The 15,180-nt window shown below is 41.7% G+C and overlaps 1 protein-coding gene across 1 annotated transcript in view; it reads right to left on the bottom strand.

Annotated features, from left to right (window-relative positions):
- The window catches only part of RNF144B (ring finger protein 144B), a 93,804-nt gene that overhangs the window by 58,117 nt on the left and 20,507 nt on the right, over positions 1-15,180 (bottom strand). Inside the window, exon 2 of the mRNA XM_040353779.1 lies at positions 11,931-12,132. Within this exon, the coding sequence (XP_040209713.1) occupies positions 11,931-12,095 (165 nt within the window). The 5' untranslated portion in view covers positions 12,096-12,132. The remainder of the gene's footprint in view (positions 1-11,930; positions 12,133-15,180) is intronic.

Genomic DNA, 15,180 nt, shown 5'->3' with positions numbered 1-15,180 from the left:
GGCCGTGTGTACACTTTCGGCCGAGGAAGCCGACGAGGAGCTCGGCGAGGAAATAGAGAACATGTTCTCTATTTCCTCGTTGTTCTATGGGAGCTCTCGCCCCGCCGAGCTCCTCGGCGGCTTCAGTGCTGAACTGGCCGAGGAACTCGATGTGTTTGGCACGTCGAGTTCCTCGGCCGTGTGTACGAGGCCTGACAGTGGGTAAGACTAAAGCCACCTTTAGATTTGTTCCCTGTGTACCTGTTGCAGATTTACCTGCTCTTCCTGTCTGGTGAAATTATTGTCACAGTGGCAGTACAGAGCTTCACATAGCAGAAATACCAAACAAGGGATTCAAATTTCTCCCTATTCTACCCAAAACAAAAAAAAAAGTTTAGCTGGACTTACACATTAAGGGGTAGATCCACGTACCTGGGCGCATCTTCCCGCCGGGCGTAGTGTATCTAAGATACACTACGCCGCCGCAACTTATTATTTTTTTTTTCCGAATCCACAAAGAATTCGAGCCGTAAGTTACGGCGGCGTAGTGTATCTCTGGCGGCGTAAGGGCGCGGAATTCAAATGCATGTAATGGGGGCGTGTTTTATGCTAATACGTCGTGACCAGACGTAAACAACGTTTTAGATACACCGGCGTAATCCTTTTGTGGATCTGCCCCTAAATCTAAAGCCTTGTACACACAAAACTCCATGGCAGTTTTCCTGCCGAGTACTCGGCTTTTCACTCGGTTTTCTCGGCAGACTTTTTACCGCAGAGAAAACCAACCTTGTGTACAGAGCTTGAGTGTCTTCCACATTTATCTGCATGGATAGAGTCCAGGCTTGCAATCAGAATGAAAACCAAATATCAAACATTTTTCAAACGGTCTATTTATCCTTTCTGCCTGCCCCCAATGGCCTCCCACAAATATTACATCCTGCATTGAAAATCACCTTTTTGCTAGTTGTGCCACCGCTATAAACCTAAGCAAGCCAAAGATGATGCAATTTTTATAGAAAAATAGAATACAAAATCGTTACATTCCCCCATCTATCCTCCCCGCTATTGTGACCTGGCCCTTCGCTCCAGGGGGCCTGTGCGGGCCCTGTACACCTGGATGAGAGGGGTGGCGGAGTGGCATATAGAGGAACTGATCCCCTCTATTTTCCTCTTGCAGCCCCTCAGCAGCTTCAGGAGGAAAATAGAGAGGATTGGTTCCTCTACACGCTGCGCCTCCTATCCACCAACTGCTCTGATCAGGCTCCTGTGTACTCCCCCGGCCCGCCTCATCCCACGCAGTGCTGCCTCCCACCTCCCCTTTCCTGCTGGATCTGTTAGGATGGAGAGTTGAAAAGAGGCAGGTAAATGTGTAATTTACCAGCCCCTTCCTTATGTTGATAAATAGAGTCAGTGATCGGTACCGATTCATTACTGTATTTAGTTTATGAATGAACCGGATGCTCTGTACAGAGCTATTCCTGTCCATTCATTCTGTGCAGCTGAGGCTGCAGAGAAGGAGATTGAGAGCTGTGTTCTTAATCTCCTTGCTCTGTCTCAAAGGTGAAACATCAGATGTCTGTTTAGACCCCTGATATCTCACCAAAGTTCCCCCAACGATGCTTCTAAAAATATGTAAAAATAAATAAATACTATAGAATGGTAAAAAAAATACTGACACCAGTGGCAAGACTACTAGGGTCGCAAAGATCACACTTGCGACTAGGCCCTGGCGTTCCGCCGCCGCAGGGAGGTCCTGACCAGGGGTCGGGGGGTCCTTTTTGGTTTCTTGCACCAGGGCCCTGAAGGTTCTAGTTAAGACTCTGGCTGGCGGGGAGCCTTCTCTGCCAGCAGAACACAATGATTACTGCTGAGGGCTATAGCAGTAATCGCATGCAAATGATCCAACAGGCTGGTTTTACTGGTCGATCTGGATCAACATCAGTACAGCCAGCCTGCCCCGAGGTGGATTAAATCTCGACGGGTTCTTGCTGAACCGGCCAAGATTTGATCCATCTATGGTCAGCCTTATACAGACTACATAGCTCGAAGAAGCCCAAGAGACAGTTCCACTGAATTGTAAAGCTCTGAGCAGGAGTGGCCAGCGGAGAGAAGATATAAGGTAAAAGAATGGCGGCAAGTATGCATCTGGCGAGGTTGGAGTACTTTAGTTTGTGAAGGGGCACTTTGAACATGTGCTTATCCTTTGAGGTTGGATTTACTATGTTGGTTCGCAGTAGCATTGGTGTGCTGTGGTGCCACTCATTCTACATTCTAAATGTCACCTCAATGAACCTTGTCAATGGAAGTGCATTGCTAACTGTACCTTTTTGATGCATTTTAGTGCTACACTGAATGCACTGCATGGATCTAAGTGAGCCCTGTGGAAATCTCTACACTCGCTAAAATTGAAAATATATATTTGCTATACGATCCATTTAGTAAATTACTATTACCAAACATTACTTTTTCATTTTGATATGCAGATGCTGTCGTTTTCCAAATGTCACTTTCTAACATAGCAACTGTTGCATTGCACACCTATCATTGCTATAATCAAAGGAAATGCAGAATGACCCTGTGATCTTATTTCCTGAATGTGTGATTAAACCACTGAATTTTGTCTGCACTCTGCATTCCCTGCCAGGGACACACTGGAAACCTTTGGCTTTGCCGTCTCAGTTACATACACTGGAAATAATATATAACATTACAGAAAGGGTCTTTATTAATCAGTACAGTTAAGTGATTTCTAAATACTGTAAAAACCCAAGTCTGGTTAAAAATTAAATATGTAAGAAATTAAACAAGGAAAATACAGTAAATGACACAAATATTACATTTTTCTGAATGCTTTTCAGATATCTTCTTTCATTCAAGCCTCTTGAGCATTTTACCATGACTTGCAAAAAAAGAGCAAGACTAAATGATTACTGACTGGCCCTCTGTCTCAAATACATTCATCCACTATGCTCCATTATGTTTTCTGGCAGCGACTGAATCTTTGCAACTTCACTAATTGCACAAATATCCTATTATGGAAACACACATAAAGAAAAAATGATAATCAAATATGAAAAGAAAACATTAACCTCCCTGGCGGTATGATTAATTCAGATTTTAGGTGCTGAAAGCGGTACTATTATTTTGCATGGAAATTTGGTGTTTTATATTGTAGGCCTGTAATTCTTAGGAATAACTCACTTAAATCTGTCCAAACAAGAGTCTAATAGACATCCTGGGTATAATAAAATTTGAAACACAAAATCATAAATTATAATACAATAAATAAATATAAATAATTATAACAAATAATAATAATAAAAAGTATTACTTTTAATTTTTTGATGACGATTTCCCCACAAATCGCTATCGCTCAATTCTGCAAGTGATTATAATTTATTATCGCTGTTTTCTAGCTGCTCTAAAACCACTTTTGAAATAAAGGGACACTTTTTGGTTGCTATGGACACTCTCCAGTTTCCAGGCAGAAAGAACAATTTTTATTTTATAAAACTGCATGCAGACCACTAGGGACAAAGGGGGTGTGTATTTTTTACATACAGCACTGTAATCTATAAGATTACAGTATACTGTATGTATTGTGTTTATTTACTTTTTTTAATTTGGCGCCGATCTCCGCCCCTGTGCGTCGTAATGTCGCAGGGAACGAAGCTCGGCGGCACACGGGCACTGTGAATCGAGCGAGGAGACAGCTCGATCTCACAGCGCGGCGGCATCGCAGGATTTAGGGACAAGGTAAGTAAACCATGCCTGTGGACACTGCGAGGCGATCCAGAGTCTGGCTCGGGGTTACCGCTTTTGGTCCTGAAATTCCACCCTGAGCCAGACTCGGGAATCCCGCCTGGGGGGTTAAAAAATAATGCCAAGAAAAAGCATATCATTAGTAGAGACAACCATGGGGGGCCCCTTTTATCGTAATCCATACAGTACTACCATTGCAAACAGCAATAACAAAATCCCATCCCTTTAACGCATTGTGGAATACAGTTTCCTACAAATAATAATTCTCTATTAAGAAAGTTACAGAGAACACAAAGAGCCTGACTCTGGGCTTTTTTGTAGTTATAGAACTTTTAGGATTGTCCCAGAAAAAAAAGTGAATGGTAAAAGTTCTATAAACCATAAAGTTCTATAAACCATAACTATATCTATTGTTAACGTACTCTGCTGCCTCTTCCTACCTATCCTGCCTAACCAGTATAAAAAGACATATGTACTTACCATAGGCGTGCGTACAGGGTGTGCCAGATGTGCCTGGGCACACCCTAATCACCTAGGGCACATTAGCATTAGCAATGTGTGTGGTAGCATGGAGATGGGAAAGATTTCCCTCTTACCGGCTCTGACATAAGAGAAGTGTTTATACACTTCTCTTTCACTGTGCCAGCAAGGAGATCAATGTGCCAGGGCCATATATAAGTAGACACACACACATACACACGCGTGTGAGCTTTGTTGGGGTGCACACCCTAATGCAATAGGCTGCTCACACCTATGGTACTTACCTATTTTGATTCACTTTAATCTGGTCACATGATCCTGCAGCTCCGGCCTCCCTGTGTCAGCTGCTGCAAAGGAGAGGAGAGAGCGGTGACAAAAGTCGGACTAAGCGAGCCTATGGCTGACATCACGGCTCCTAGAATTCAGAGCCATTGACCATTGATCACGTACACGGAGCTGCAGGATCACGTGACCAGACAAGTAATAGGTAAGTATATCTCACATTGTCAAATCTCCTCTGCTCGTCCTGAGGAAGCCCAACGGCGAAACGCTTAGACGATGTACAGAGAATTTGTCCATATACCTTTTATGGTTTTATTATCTCTATTTGTTTCCTGTTAAATTTCTAATTTTGTAATAAAATTTATATTTTTTATATATTCCCGTCTTGCCTCCAAAATCCGACCATCAATTACCGTTCCCTCGAGTAATTGCTCTCCTTTTCTGTCTTCTAAATTTACGGATGTGGTAAATGTGAGTGCTCCTCCCTGTTTTTCCCTTTATTCATTTTTTGATTCGTAAGTATAGAAATCTTTTTTTAGACAGGTTAAGCAGAATAGGTAGAAGGGGGCTTTTTATGATTGATATACTTTATAGTTTTCTTCCACTTTAAGGCCCCTTTCACACGATCGGACTGTTCAGGTCTGCCTGTCAGTTTTGACGGCGGACCTGAACGGCCCGCTCCATGCAGTCCTATGGAGCGTCGGATGTCAGCGGAGACATATCCGCTGACATCTGACCCGATCCGATAAAATCGGACGGATGGCGATACATCCCCATCCGTCCATGGCGGATCGGATCGGGTGATATCTGATGAAAACGGACAGTGATCTCCCCATAGGAGACAGCGGCGCTGCACAAGCCCCTCCCCGCTCAGTGAGCAGAGAGGGACTTGTCATCCGCCGGCTCAGCGGAGATCAGTGGAGAGATCTCCCCCGCTGAGCCGACGGGAGCTGGCGGACTCCGTAGCGACAGAGTCCGCCTGTGTGGAAGAGGCCTAATGCAGACCACATACTGTAAAAGTTCATAGAATTAGGACTTTGGGCTTTTGTATCAATGTCTAAATGCTGATTTTGTTTTTGTTTATAAATTAACAATGTGATGAATTTGTCTGTGAAGATTAAAGTGTATCTAAAACCAATTTTGTTTCATTTTGCTTAAAGCAACAAAGTGTTAAAGCCTTTGTTTTACTGGACTTGCGTAGTAACTGGAACAGGAATAGAAGGGGAAATCTTCACTTCACTTGTTCCAGTTACTATTGTTATGCAATGTAATTTGACTAATCTCATTACCCAGTCAGTATTTCATCTTCAGTGAAACCTTTAGGTTTACTAATTAGGTTTTACTTCAGTGAAATATCAGTTTACAAGTTGGCCATGTGTCAGTCAGAATACAAAATCTGTCCCCATATTAGTGAAACTGCAGCTGTACTTCACAAAGTAACTTGTTGGCCATGGGATTGCTCTAAGGCTCCATTCACACCTTGGCGTATTGGCAATATGTCGCGGCAAAATACGCCATGTTATAGTGTGAATGCAGCCTTAAACTTGTTGGACAGTGGTCTCCAAACTCTGGTTCATGGACCAGATGCGACCCATTGCTTAATATTATCTGGTCCTTGGGACACCATTCCTCCCATTGATACAAGGCATTATTCCTCCCACTGACACCAACGATGAGGCGCCATTCCTTCCACTGACATCAACAATGGGTCACTAATCTTCCCACTTACACCAACAATGAGGTACCATTTCTTCCACTGACACCAATGAAGGAGAACTTCTTATTCCACTGATACCAACAATGGGGCACTGTTCATCCCAATGACACCATTGAAGGAGCACTATTTCTCTCACTGACTCCAACAATGGGGCGCTACTCCTCCCATTAAAACCAAAGGTGGGGCACTATTCTGACACCAACAAACGGAGCACTACTACACCTCAGTTTATTAGGTTCATCATTTTAGGAACAGAGGCCTTACTGGTATCTGTTCTGTCACTTTGTGTTGAACGAAAGTAAATCCTCAAAATCCTCCACATTCAAAGAATTAAACTAATGATTACTTACATGCAGACCTGATGCCTCACACAAATATTTGTATAAGATTTTGTAGAACAAGAAAAAAAATGTGTTATCCATCTCTGCTATGTCATAGTAATACATCAAAGATTAATAATCTTGGGGTTGTAAAGGTTCGTTTTTTTCACCTTAACGCATCCTATGCATTAAGGTGAAAAAAAACCTGGCAATGACACCCCCCCCCCCCTGTTTTACTTACCTGAGCCGTTCACCTGCTGTGCTCGCCCCCAACGTCCTCCTCACCACTCAGTCTAGCCGTTGATTGGCTAGATTGGATGCATTGATAGCAGTGCAGCCATTGGCTCGCGCTGCTGTCAATCACATCCAATGATGCATCGCTCTATATCCGCCGGCTGTATCACGGGAGCATGCCCATAGGAGAGAGCTCCCATGAAGGGGTTTCATTTTTGCGGGGAGGAGCCGAGACAGCCGCCGAGGGACCCCAGAAGACCAGGATCGGGGCCACTGTGTGCAAAACAAGCTGCACAGTGGAGGTAAGTATAACATGTTTGTTATTTTATTTATTATTTTAAACGGGAACCATAGGCCCAGATTCTCGTAGGGAGCGCGTATTTGTGTGCGGGCGTAGCGTATCGTATTTACGCTACGTCTCCGCAACTTTGACTGGCAAGTGCAGTATTCACAAAGCACTTGCTCCGTAAGTTGCGGCGGCGTAGCGTAAATTGGCCGGCATAAGCCCGCCTAATTCAAATGTGGAAGATGTGGGCGTGTTTTATGTAAATTTATTGTGACCCCACGTTAATGACGTTTTTAACGAACGGCGCATGCGCTAGCGCATGCTTAGTATCATGTCCATTTTTCAAATTAAATTGCGCCCGCTCAATGCCTAGTCGACGTGAACGTAACTTACGTCCAGCCCTATTCACAGACGACTTACGCAAACGACGTAAAACGTGAAAAATTCGACGCTGTTCCGACGTCCATACCTAACATTAGTACGCCTCATCTACGCTTCATAGAGCAGGGGTAACTATACGCCGAAAAAAGCCTTACGCAAACTACGTAAAAAAATGCGCCGGCCGCACGTACGTTTGAGAATCGGCGTATCTAGCTCATTACCATATTCGACGCGTAAATCGACGGAAGCGCCACCTAGTGGCCAGCATAAATATGCAACTTAGATACGACGGCGTAAGAGACTTACACCGGTCGGATCTAAGACAAATCTATGCGTAACTGATTCTAAGAATCAGGCGCATAGATACGACGCCTCAAACTCAGAGTTACGACGGCCTATCTGGAGATACGCTGGCGAAACTCGTATGAGAATCTGGGCCTTAGTGTCCCTTTAACCACAAATTGAAACTACCAAAAAATGGAACTGAACAATTTATAATGTGCTGCATATTTGCATATATAGCTAGTACAATATAACTTCTATGGTATGGTACATAAAAAGTACATAAAACACTACTGTCATGGCTGTACTAGATCTTATGTGATCATCTCATGACAGGGTCGGCAATGCACAAGATATACATTTGAGAATAAATACTAAATTGCCTAGAAACATTCTATTAAGTTAGTTCTCTAAAAATCTCTAAGGTCTCTTGATGTTCCTGCATGCTGGTAGTATTGTGAATAAGTGTGTTGTTTTGCAGTTTTGTGCAGTTTGTCAGGATGCTATAAAACACTAAAATAACACTTGTATAAAAGACCATTCATTCGATCCACACTGCAGACATGATGTTAGAAAAAAGACTCAATTCATAGACAGAAAATCATATGGAGTATACAGAGTAAGTTTGGCATTTTACATAGCGGTCTAGGTTTCAGAATATCTTTCTGACTGCTCAGAGGCTGGGTAGAAGGACTCCAGAAAAACGATCAAAGCTAAACTGCAGTCGTTTTCCTGAGCAATGAGTTTTCTACTTTATTGGGAGCTTATTATCATGATGAAAAAAAGTGATTATGTCCGAAAATAAACAAATTTTCACCCTTTCTAAACATGTAATTGACAGCATCATCTTGACAAATACAGCCAGGTTTGTTGGGCCAAGGCTGGCAATAAACTACAATCTAATTGTTGTCAGCAACGCTCAAAGCAACTAAATTGTTTGCACTTTGGTAGCCCCAGGCAGCTGCTTGCATACAGGCCTAGAGAGGAAGCGATGGGCTGTACATATCCCAGGTGCTGTTTTGCCATTCAGAAGACTGTAGCATTTAGGCATTTAAATCTTCCAACCTGTCCTGTCACTATTGCCCCTGATGAACCTTGGCTGGTAGTCTCTGCAGGTGGCTCATCATCAAAATATTGGCCAAATCGGGACAGCATTACCTGCAGAGCATGCATCTTCATACAGATGCCAGTCCCATCTGTAGGAAACAATGCTGATCAGCTTAGAAAATACAACACTGATACGGGATGCTTTTCCTTCTGTCCTGACATTAGTAATCCTAGAGCCATCTGCTACAACGTATGTGTGAGAAAACAATTATATCTTGGCTTGTGGGAAGGTCATATTTTGTGATGTTTTGTGCAATAGGTAGATCTGATGCTATCAAATTACCAATAAGTACCTTAAAGTGGTTGTAAACCACAGACCTGAAATATGAACAAAGCATACCCCTCTATAGTGTGTACTTGTCTCGATAATAGTACTAAGTGTCATTTCTGTCCACTGCCTCATTCCTCTCCTATCAGCATGAGTCCCTTCTGACAGGTTTGCCTGACACCAAGAGAAAAATGGTGACAGGGGCGGGACCTCCAACTGATATACAGCCTCAGCTCTGTTCCTATGTTCCTTGTCGGTTCTTGTTCCTCATACCTCATGTCTCTAGGCTGGGTCTCCCCAGCTCACCTCATGCTTACGAGTCTGTGCGTTCTTCTGGTACCATGCACACCTATCTGATGGTCTGACTGGCTATGAGGCGATTGATAAGATCTTTTGAATGTGCCTGCTGCTTACTGGATCCAAGCTGTGGTTTGATTACACGCATTGTGATAAAAAAGTGATTAGCGCAACTTTTTTATCACATTCACTTTAGGTATATATTCATTTACCCATTTAGATTAAGCAGCATTTAGTTAATTGGTTTATCCTCATCTTACATTTTTTTGGTGGTGCGGAAGCACTCTTCACTTTTACCTGATTACACGCATTCCCTGATCCTCTGTCATGGGGGACCATGGTCATTCGGTAAGAAGTAATTTCTTCTGACTTGGTGGTGGATTCAGCACAGTCTTTTTCAAACAGAATCTGAAGATGTCATTACACATTTTGCATGGACTTTTTTTGATTAATGCACTGGTGTTTAGTATATCCAGTCACTATTGTTGGACCTCATCAATTAATCTACTTTGTGGACTTTATATTTATTAATTTCATATATTTCTTTGCATCACTGTTTTGCTTAGGATTGATCCTATTTGTTAACCCCCTTAGCGGTAAACCCGAGCGTGACTCGGGGTGGGTTTTCCATGTTAGGATCGGTATCCCCAAGTCACGCTCGGGGTGGACGTGCAGAGTGTGCAGCGGCGCGGCTTACCTGCTCGCTGAATCCACAGGCAAGTTACTTACCTTGTCCCTGGATCCAGCGATGCCACCGCGCTGTGTGAGCGAGCGGGACCTCGCTCGATTCACACGGTGTCCTCCTGTGTCGCCGATCTCCGTTCCCTGCAACGTTACGACGCACGGGGGCGGAGAACGGCGCCAAATTCAAAAAAGTAAACAAACACTATACATACAGCATACTGTAATCTTATAGATTACAGTACTGTATGTAAAAAATACACACCCCCCTTGTCCCTAGTGGTCTGCCCAGTGTCCTACATGTACTTTTATATAATAAAAATGTTTCTTTCTCCCTGCAAACTGTAGATTGTCCAAAAGTGTCCCTTTATGTCAAAAATGGTTTTAGATCAGCTAGAAAACAGCGATAATAAATTATAATCACTTGCAGAATTGTGCGATAGCGATTTGTGGGGAAATTCGTCATAAAAAAAATAATAATAATGACAGCGACAATTCTGCAACTGAGCAAATTTCAGTGATTTTGATTTGATTACATTATTGAATAATTTTTATTATAATTATATTATTATTTGTTATAATTATTTATAATTATTTATTATATTATAATTTATAATTTTGTTTTAAAAAAAATCATACCCGGGATGCCTATTAGACTCTTGTTTGGTCAGATTTAAGTGATTTATTCCTAAGAATTACAGGCCTACAGTATAAAACGCCAAATTTCCTTGCAAAATAATTGTACCGCTTTTGGTACGTAATTCCAGACAGAATCATACCGCCAGGGAGGTTAAACGCAGGTGGATGGATCACACATTTTATTTTCATTTTTCACTTTGATTTCATTAATTTGAGTCACATGGTTAGCGCAATTCTATTTTCTTCCAATCTATGTTTATTGTATTTATATTATACATGAGAATTGAGGCTTCAGATTGATTATTGGGATTACGTTTTTCGATTATTTGCACAAATTCTCGTAGCGCAGTTTATTTTTCCATACAGTAAAACCTTGGTTTGCGAGCATAATTTGTTCCAGAAACATGCTTGTAATCCAAAGCACTTGTATATCAAAGCATTTTTTTTACAGGGTATAAAAGAGAAGAGAGGCGCCTCTAAGTGTAGCAATAAGTTGCAAAATGTTGTACCTTCATTAAATGTAAACATATTGCTACACTTAGAGGCTCCTCTCTTCTTTTTATATACTCAGTTGTGACATGACGCTACTCTTATATCAAGACATCGCTTGTATATCAAGGCAAAATGTATTAAAACATTTTGCTTGTCTTGCAAAACGCTCTCAAACCAAGTTACTCTTAAACCAAGGTTTTACTGTACTTCCATAAAGAATTACAAACATTGCTATTTCCCATTCAACTATCTTAAAAAAAAGTACATGGTTGAAAAACTTTACTGGCATAGTTACTATATCTTAAAGCAAGGGGGACCATCAACTGCAGTGACTCTAGTGCCTCGTACACACGGCCGGACTTTCCGATAAAAAAAGTCAGACAGGCTTTTTTTCTCAGAAAGTCCGGTCGTGTGTAGCCTCCGACAGACCTTTTCTCTTTTTGTCCGTAGGACTTCCAATGGGGTCACGGCGGACTTTTGCACGGTCAAAGTCAGTATAGCAATACTCGCTTTGTTTAGTTCCTTATGTCCATAACTTCACTTGCAAACGGTTCAATATTTCAATTAATATTTTGCTTGGTAAATACTGCTTTAATTATATACAGGACCGACTTGCCATCTGCAGCACCTTTTTTTCACCCTGCAATCAATTTTTCAGCGACAAGCAATGATTGCATCTGTCAAATAATAGTTATTATAGTTATTTTTCAACTAATTTCTTACCACAGTACAGAAAATGCAGCTGCAGTCCCGAAGGGTGGTCATCATATTAAGAGGGTGTTCACAGAGACACAGCTTGCACATAATTAGGGGTTCCAGTGCCAATTCTCCATGGCTTGTATTGCCAGTCATCATGGTGTGATGAAGGATCTTAGCAGCAGAAGCCATACTTGCTTTAGTTGCTCAACATTTCTACCTGTCAGAACTGAAAAAAACATTAAGAAAAAACAATTGTGTATTAACTTACTATAATAAGAAACAAATTATACAAATTAAAACAAATTATAGATTGCTATTATACAAACAATCTCATGCATAGTACCAATTAGAATTAGAAGTATCCACTATACATACTATAATATATATATATATATATATATATATATATATATATATATATATATATATATATATATATATATATATATATATATTATGTACACTTCAATTTATTTTACCTTAAAGTAAAACTAAAGAGAAAACTTTTTTTACATGTAGATAAATGGGTGTGGGTGTTAAAGATCAAATAATGCTAAAGAACGGACACTTTTGACACTTTTTTGGGACCATTGAAATTTACACAGCGGTCGGAGCTAAAAAATAACCACTGATTACTGTATACATGTGGCAGGGAAGGGGTTAACACTAGGGGGCGATCAAGGGGTTAAATGTGTTCCCTCATGTGTGTTCTAACTGTGGGGGGATGGGACTGACTGGGGGAGGAGACTGATCGCTGTTCTTAATCTTTAGGAGCAGCAGATTTGTCTCTCCTCCTCTCACAGATTGGAGATCTGGCTGTTTACATTGACAGATCTCCATTCTGTCTCTGTCAGGAGCAATCGAGGGTGGCCGGCGGGCATCGCGACTGCCTGCCTCGCGCATCAGCTCCGGCGTCACGCCGTAGGCGCGCGGCCCCCTACAGCTCTTCAAGCGTCCGACGTGCAGGAACAGCGATTCGCTCAGGAGAGCCAACCTGATGCAGTATAACTGTGGCGGCTAGTCTTTAGGAGGTTAATACCTTTTCAATATCCAAAGCAAATTCCCCCATCCATCCATGTCTCCATGTTTTTTTTTTCCGGAGAAATCACATACAAAAACAAGCCATAGCATTTCTGGCAGTGGCTATCTTGAGTAAGGGCAGATGATTCATGTAGCCTTTACTTCCTGGAATCCATCTGCCCTTAGGTCAGGTATTCAGACAGGAGGGTGTGCTTAGCTGAGAAAGCCCCTCCTCCCCTCCTGAAGACTCCTGGGAAGTATGTCATCATTTGCCTAGACAGGGAAATTAGGAAGTAACTAAAGAAATGTAAAAAACTGTTAAAAACAAGTAAAAATTATATACTTGCCTATCTATTTATTAATGCAAGCAGCATAAGGATTAAAATAGTCAGTGTTGACTGAGAGAGTAAAGTTCCACTTTGCATTTGAACAATTGGCCTTTACTCTGATTTGGAAATTATTGTCATTTACATACAGCAAACCTGCTAATGGCGGGTCACCTGCTAATGGGCATCAGCATATACAGTATGTGGGGGCAGGGATTGTCATCCTAAGAGCTGTACTCCCTCAAAAGGAAACCTAGTAATATGTTCCACACAATTAAAAAACATATTAAATTAAATAAAAGTTTAATAAACAAGTCAATCCCAATTTTGAAATTCAGATCCTAGTTGGGTATCCTCAGTATCTGTACATGCATGATTTTTTAAATACACATACTGGCAGAATAAATGTTCTTCCTCGGTTTTTGGCCTCCAGTAGCTTGCCTATGTGTACTGTCATGTCAGTATGCCATTGGCTGCCATATGTTAACCACTTAAGACCCGGACCAAAATGCAGGTAAAGGACCGGCCAGTTTTTACGATTCGGCACTGCGTCACTTTAACTGACAATTGCGCGGTCGTGCGAAGTGGCTCCCAAACAAAATTGGCGTCCTTTTTTTCCTACAAATAGAGCTTTCTTTTGGTGGTATTTGATCACCTCTGCGGTTTTTATTTTTTGCGCTATAAACATAAATAGAGGGACAATTTTGAAAAAAATTCTAAATTTTTTCCTTTTTGCTATAATAAATATCCCCCAAAAATATATAAAAAACAATTTTTTTCCTCAGTTTAGGCCGATACGTATTCTTCTACCTAAAAATCACAATAAGCGTTTATCGATTGGTTTGCGCAAAATTTATAGTGTTTACAACATAGGGGATAGTTTTATTGCATTTTTATTAATAATTTTTTTTTACTACTAATGGCGGCGATCAGCGATTTTTTTCGTGACCGCGACATTATGGCGGACACATCGGACAATTTTGACACATTTTTGGGACAATTGTCATTTTCACAGCAAAAAATTCTAAAAAAGCATTGTTTACTGTGAAAATTACAATTGCAGTTTGAAAGTTAACCACTAGGGGGCGCTCAAGGGGTTAAGTCTGACCTCATATGTGTTTCTAACTGTAGGGGGGCGGGGCTGGACGTGTGACATCATTGATCGTGTTTCCCTATATCAGGGAACACGCGATCAATGACAGCGCCACAGTGAAGAACGGGGAAGCTGTGTTTACGTAAGCTCTCCTCGTTCTTCAGCTGATCGCGGGACTCCAGCGGCGATCGGGTCCGCGGTCACGGAGGCGGTCCTTAAGTGGTTAAACTGCAAGAAATGTTATATAGAGTCTGGAAAGGGTCACGTCATATCTTTGTTATGGCTACATATATAAAAAAATCTCCATACTCAAAGCACACCTACATCGGTGTACACAAAAAGTACGCTAAGGGAAATGAAATAACAAAAATGACACCATCTGCTCCTCTCTGATTAGTAGTCAGTGATAAAGACAGTAACGATAAGTGCCGGTTCACACTACAACGACTTGGGGTCCGAGTTGTGTCGCCCCAAGTAGCGTGACATGAGAAATTTCATTGAAGTGAATGAGAACAGTCTTAATGTACACTACTGACGTCGCTCCGACTTCAGAAAAGGTTCCTGTACTACTTCAAGGCGACTTCTAGGCAACTTGTACCCATTAATTTTAATGGAAGTTGACTCCAAAGTCGGATCGCTGTCTTAACTGAAGCAACTTTACAGGAAGAGAAAATAGTTTACTCAGGCAAACCCCTCCCTCCGTCAGAGCTGATTATTCTGTGATTGGCCACAGCCTGAAGGCAACTTTAAGTCGCGTTGTAAGTTGCTCCAAGTCATGCTAAAGTGGCGCTGAAGTCGCCTTGCAAAGTCGCGCTGTAAGTCGGGTTGCCCCTGT

The sequence above is a fragment of the Rana temporaria genome, chromosome 5 (assembly GCF_905171775.1).
Source record: "Rana temporaria chromosome 5, aRanTem1.1, whole genome shotgun sequence".
NCBI classification, from domain to species: Eukaryota; Metazoa; Chordata; class Amphibia; order Anura; family Ranidae; genus Rana; species Rana temporaria.
This window is presented reverse-complemented; position numbering and strand designations above follow the sequence as displayed.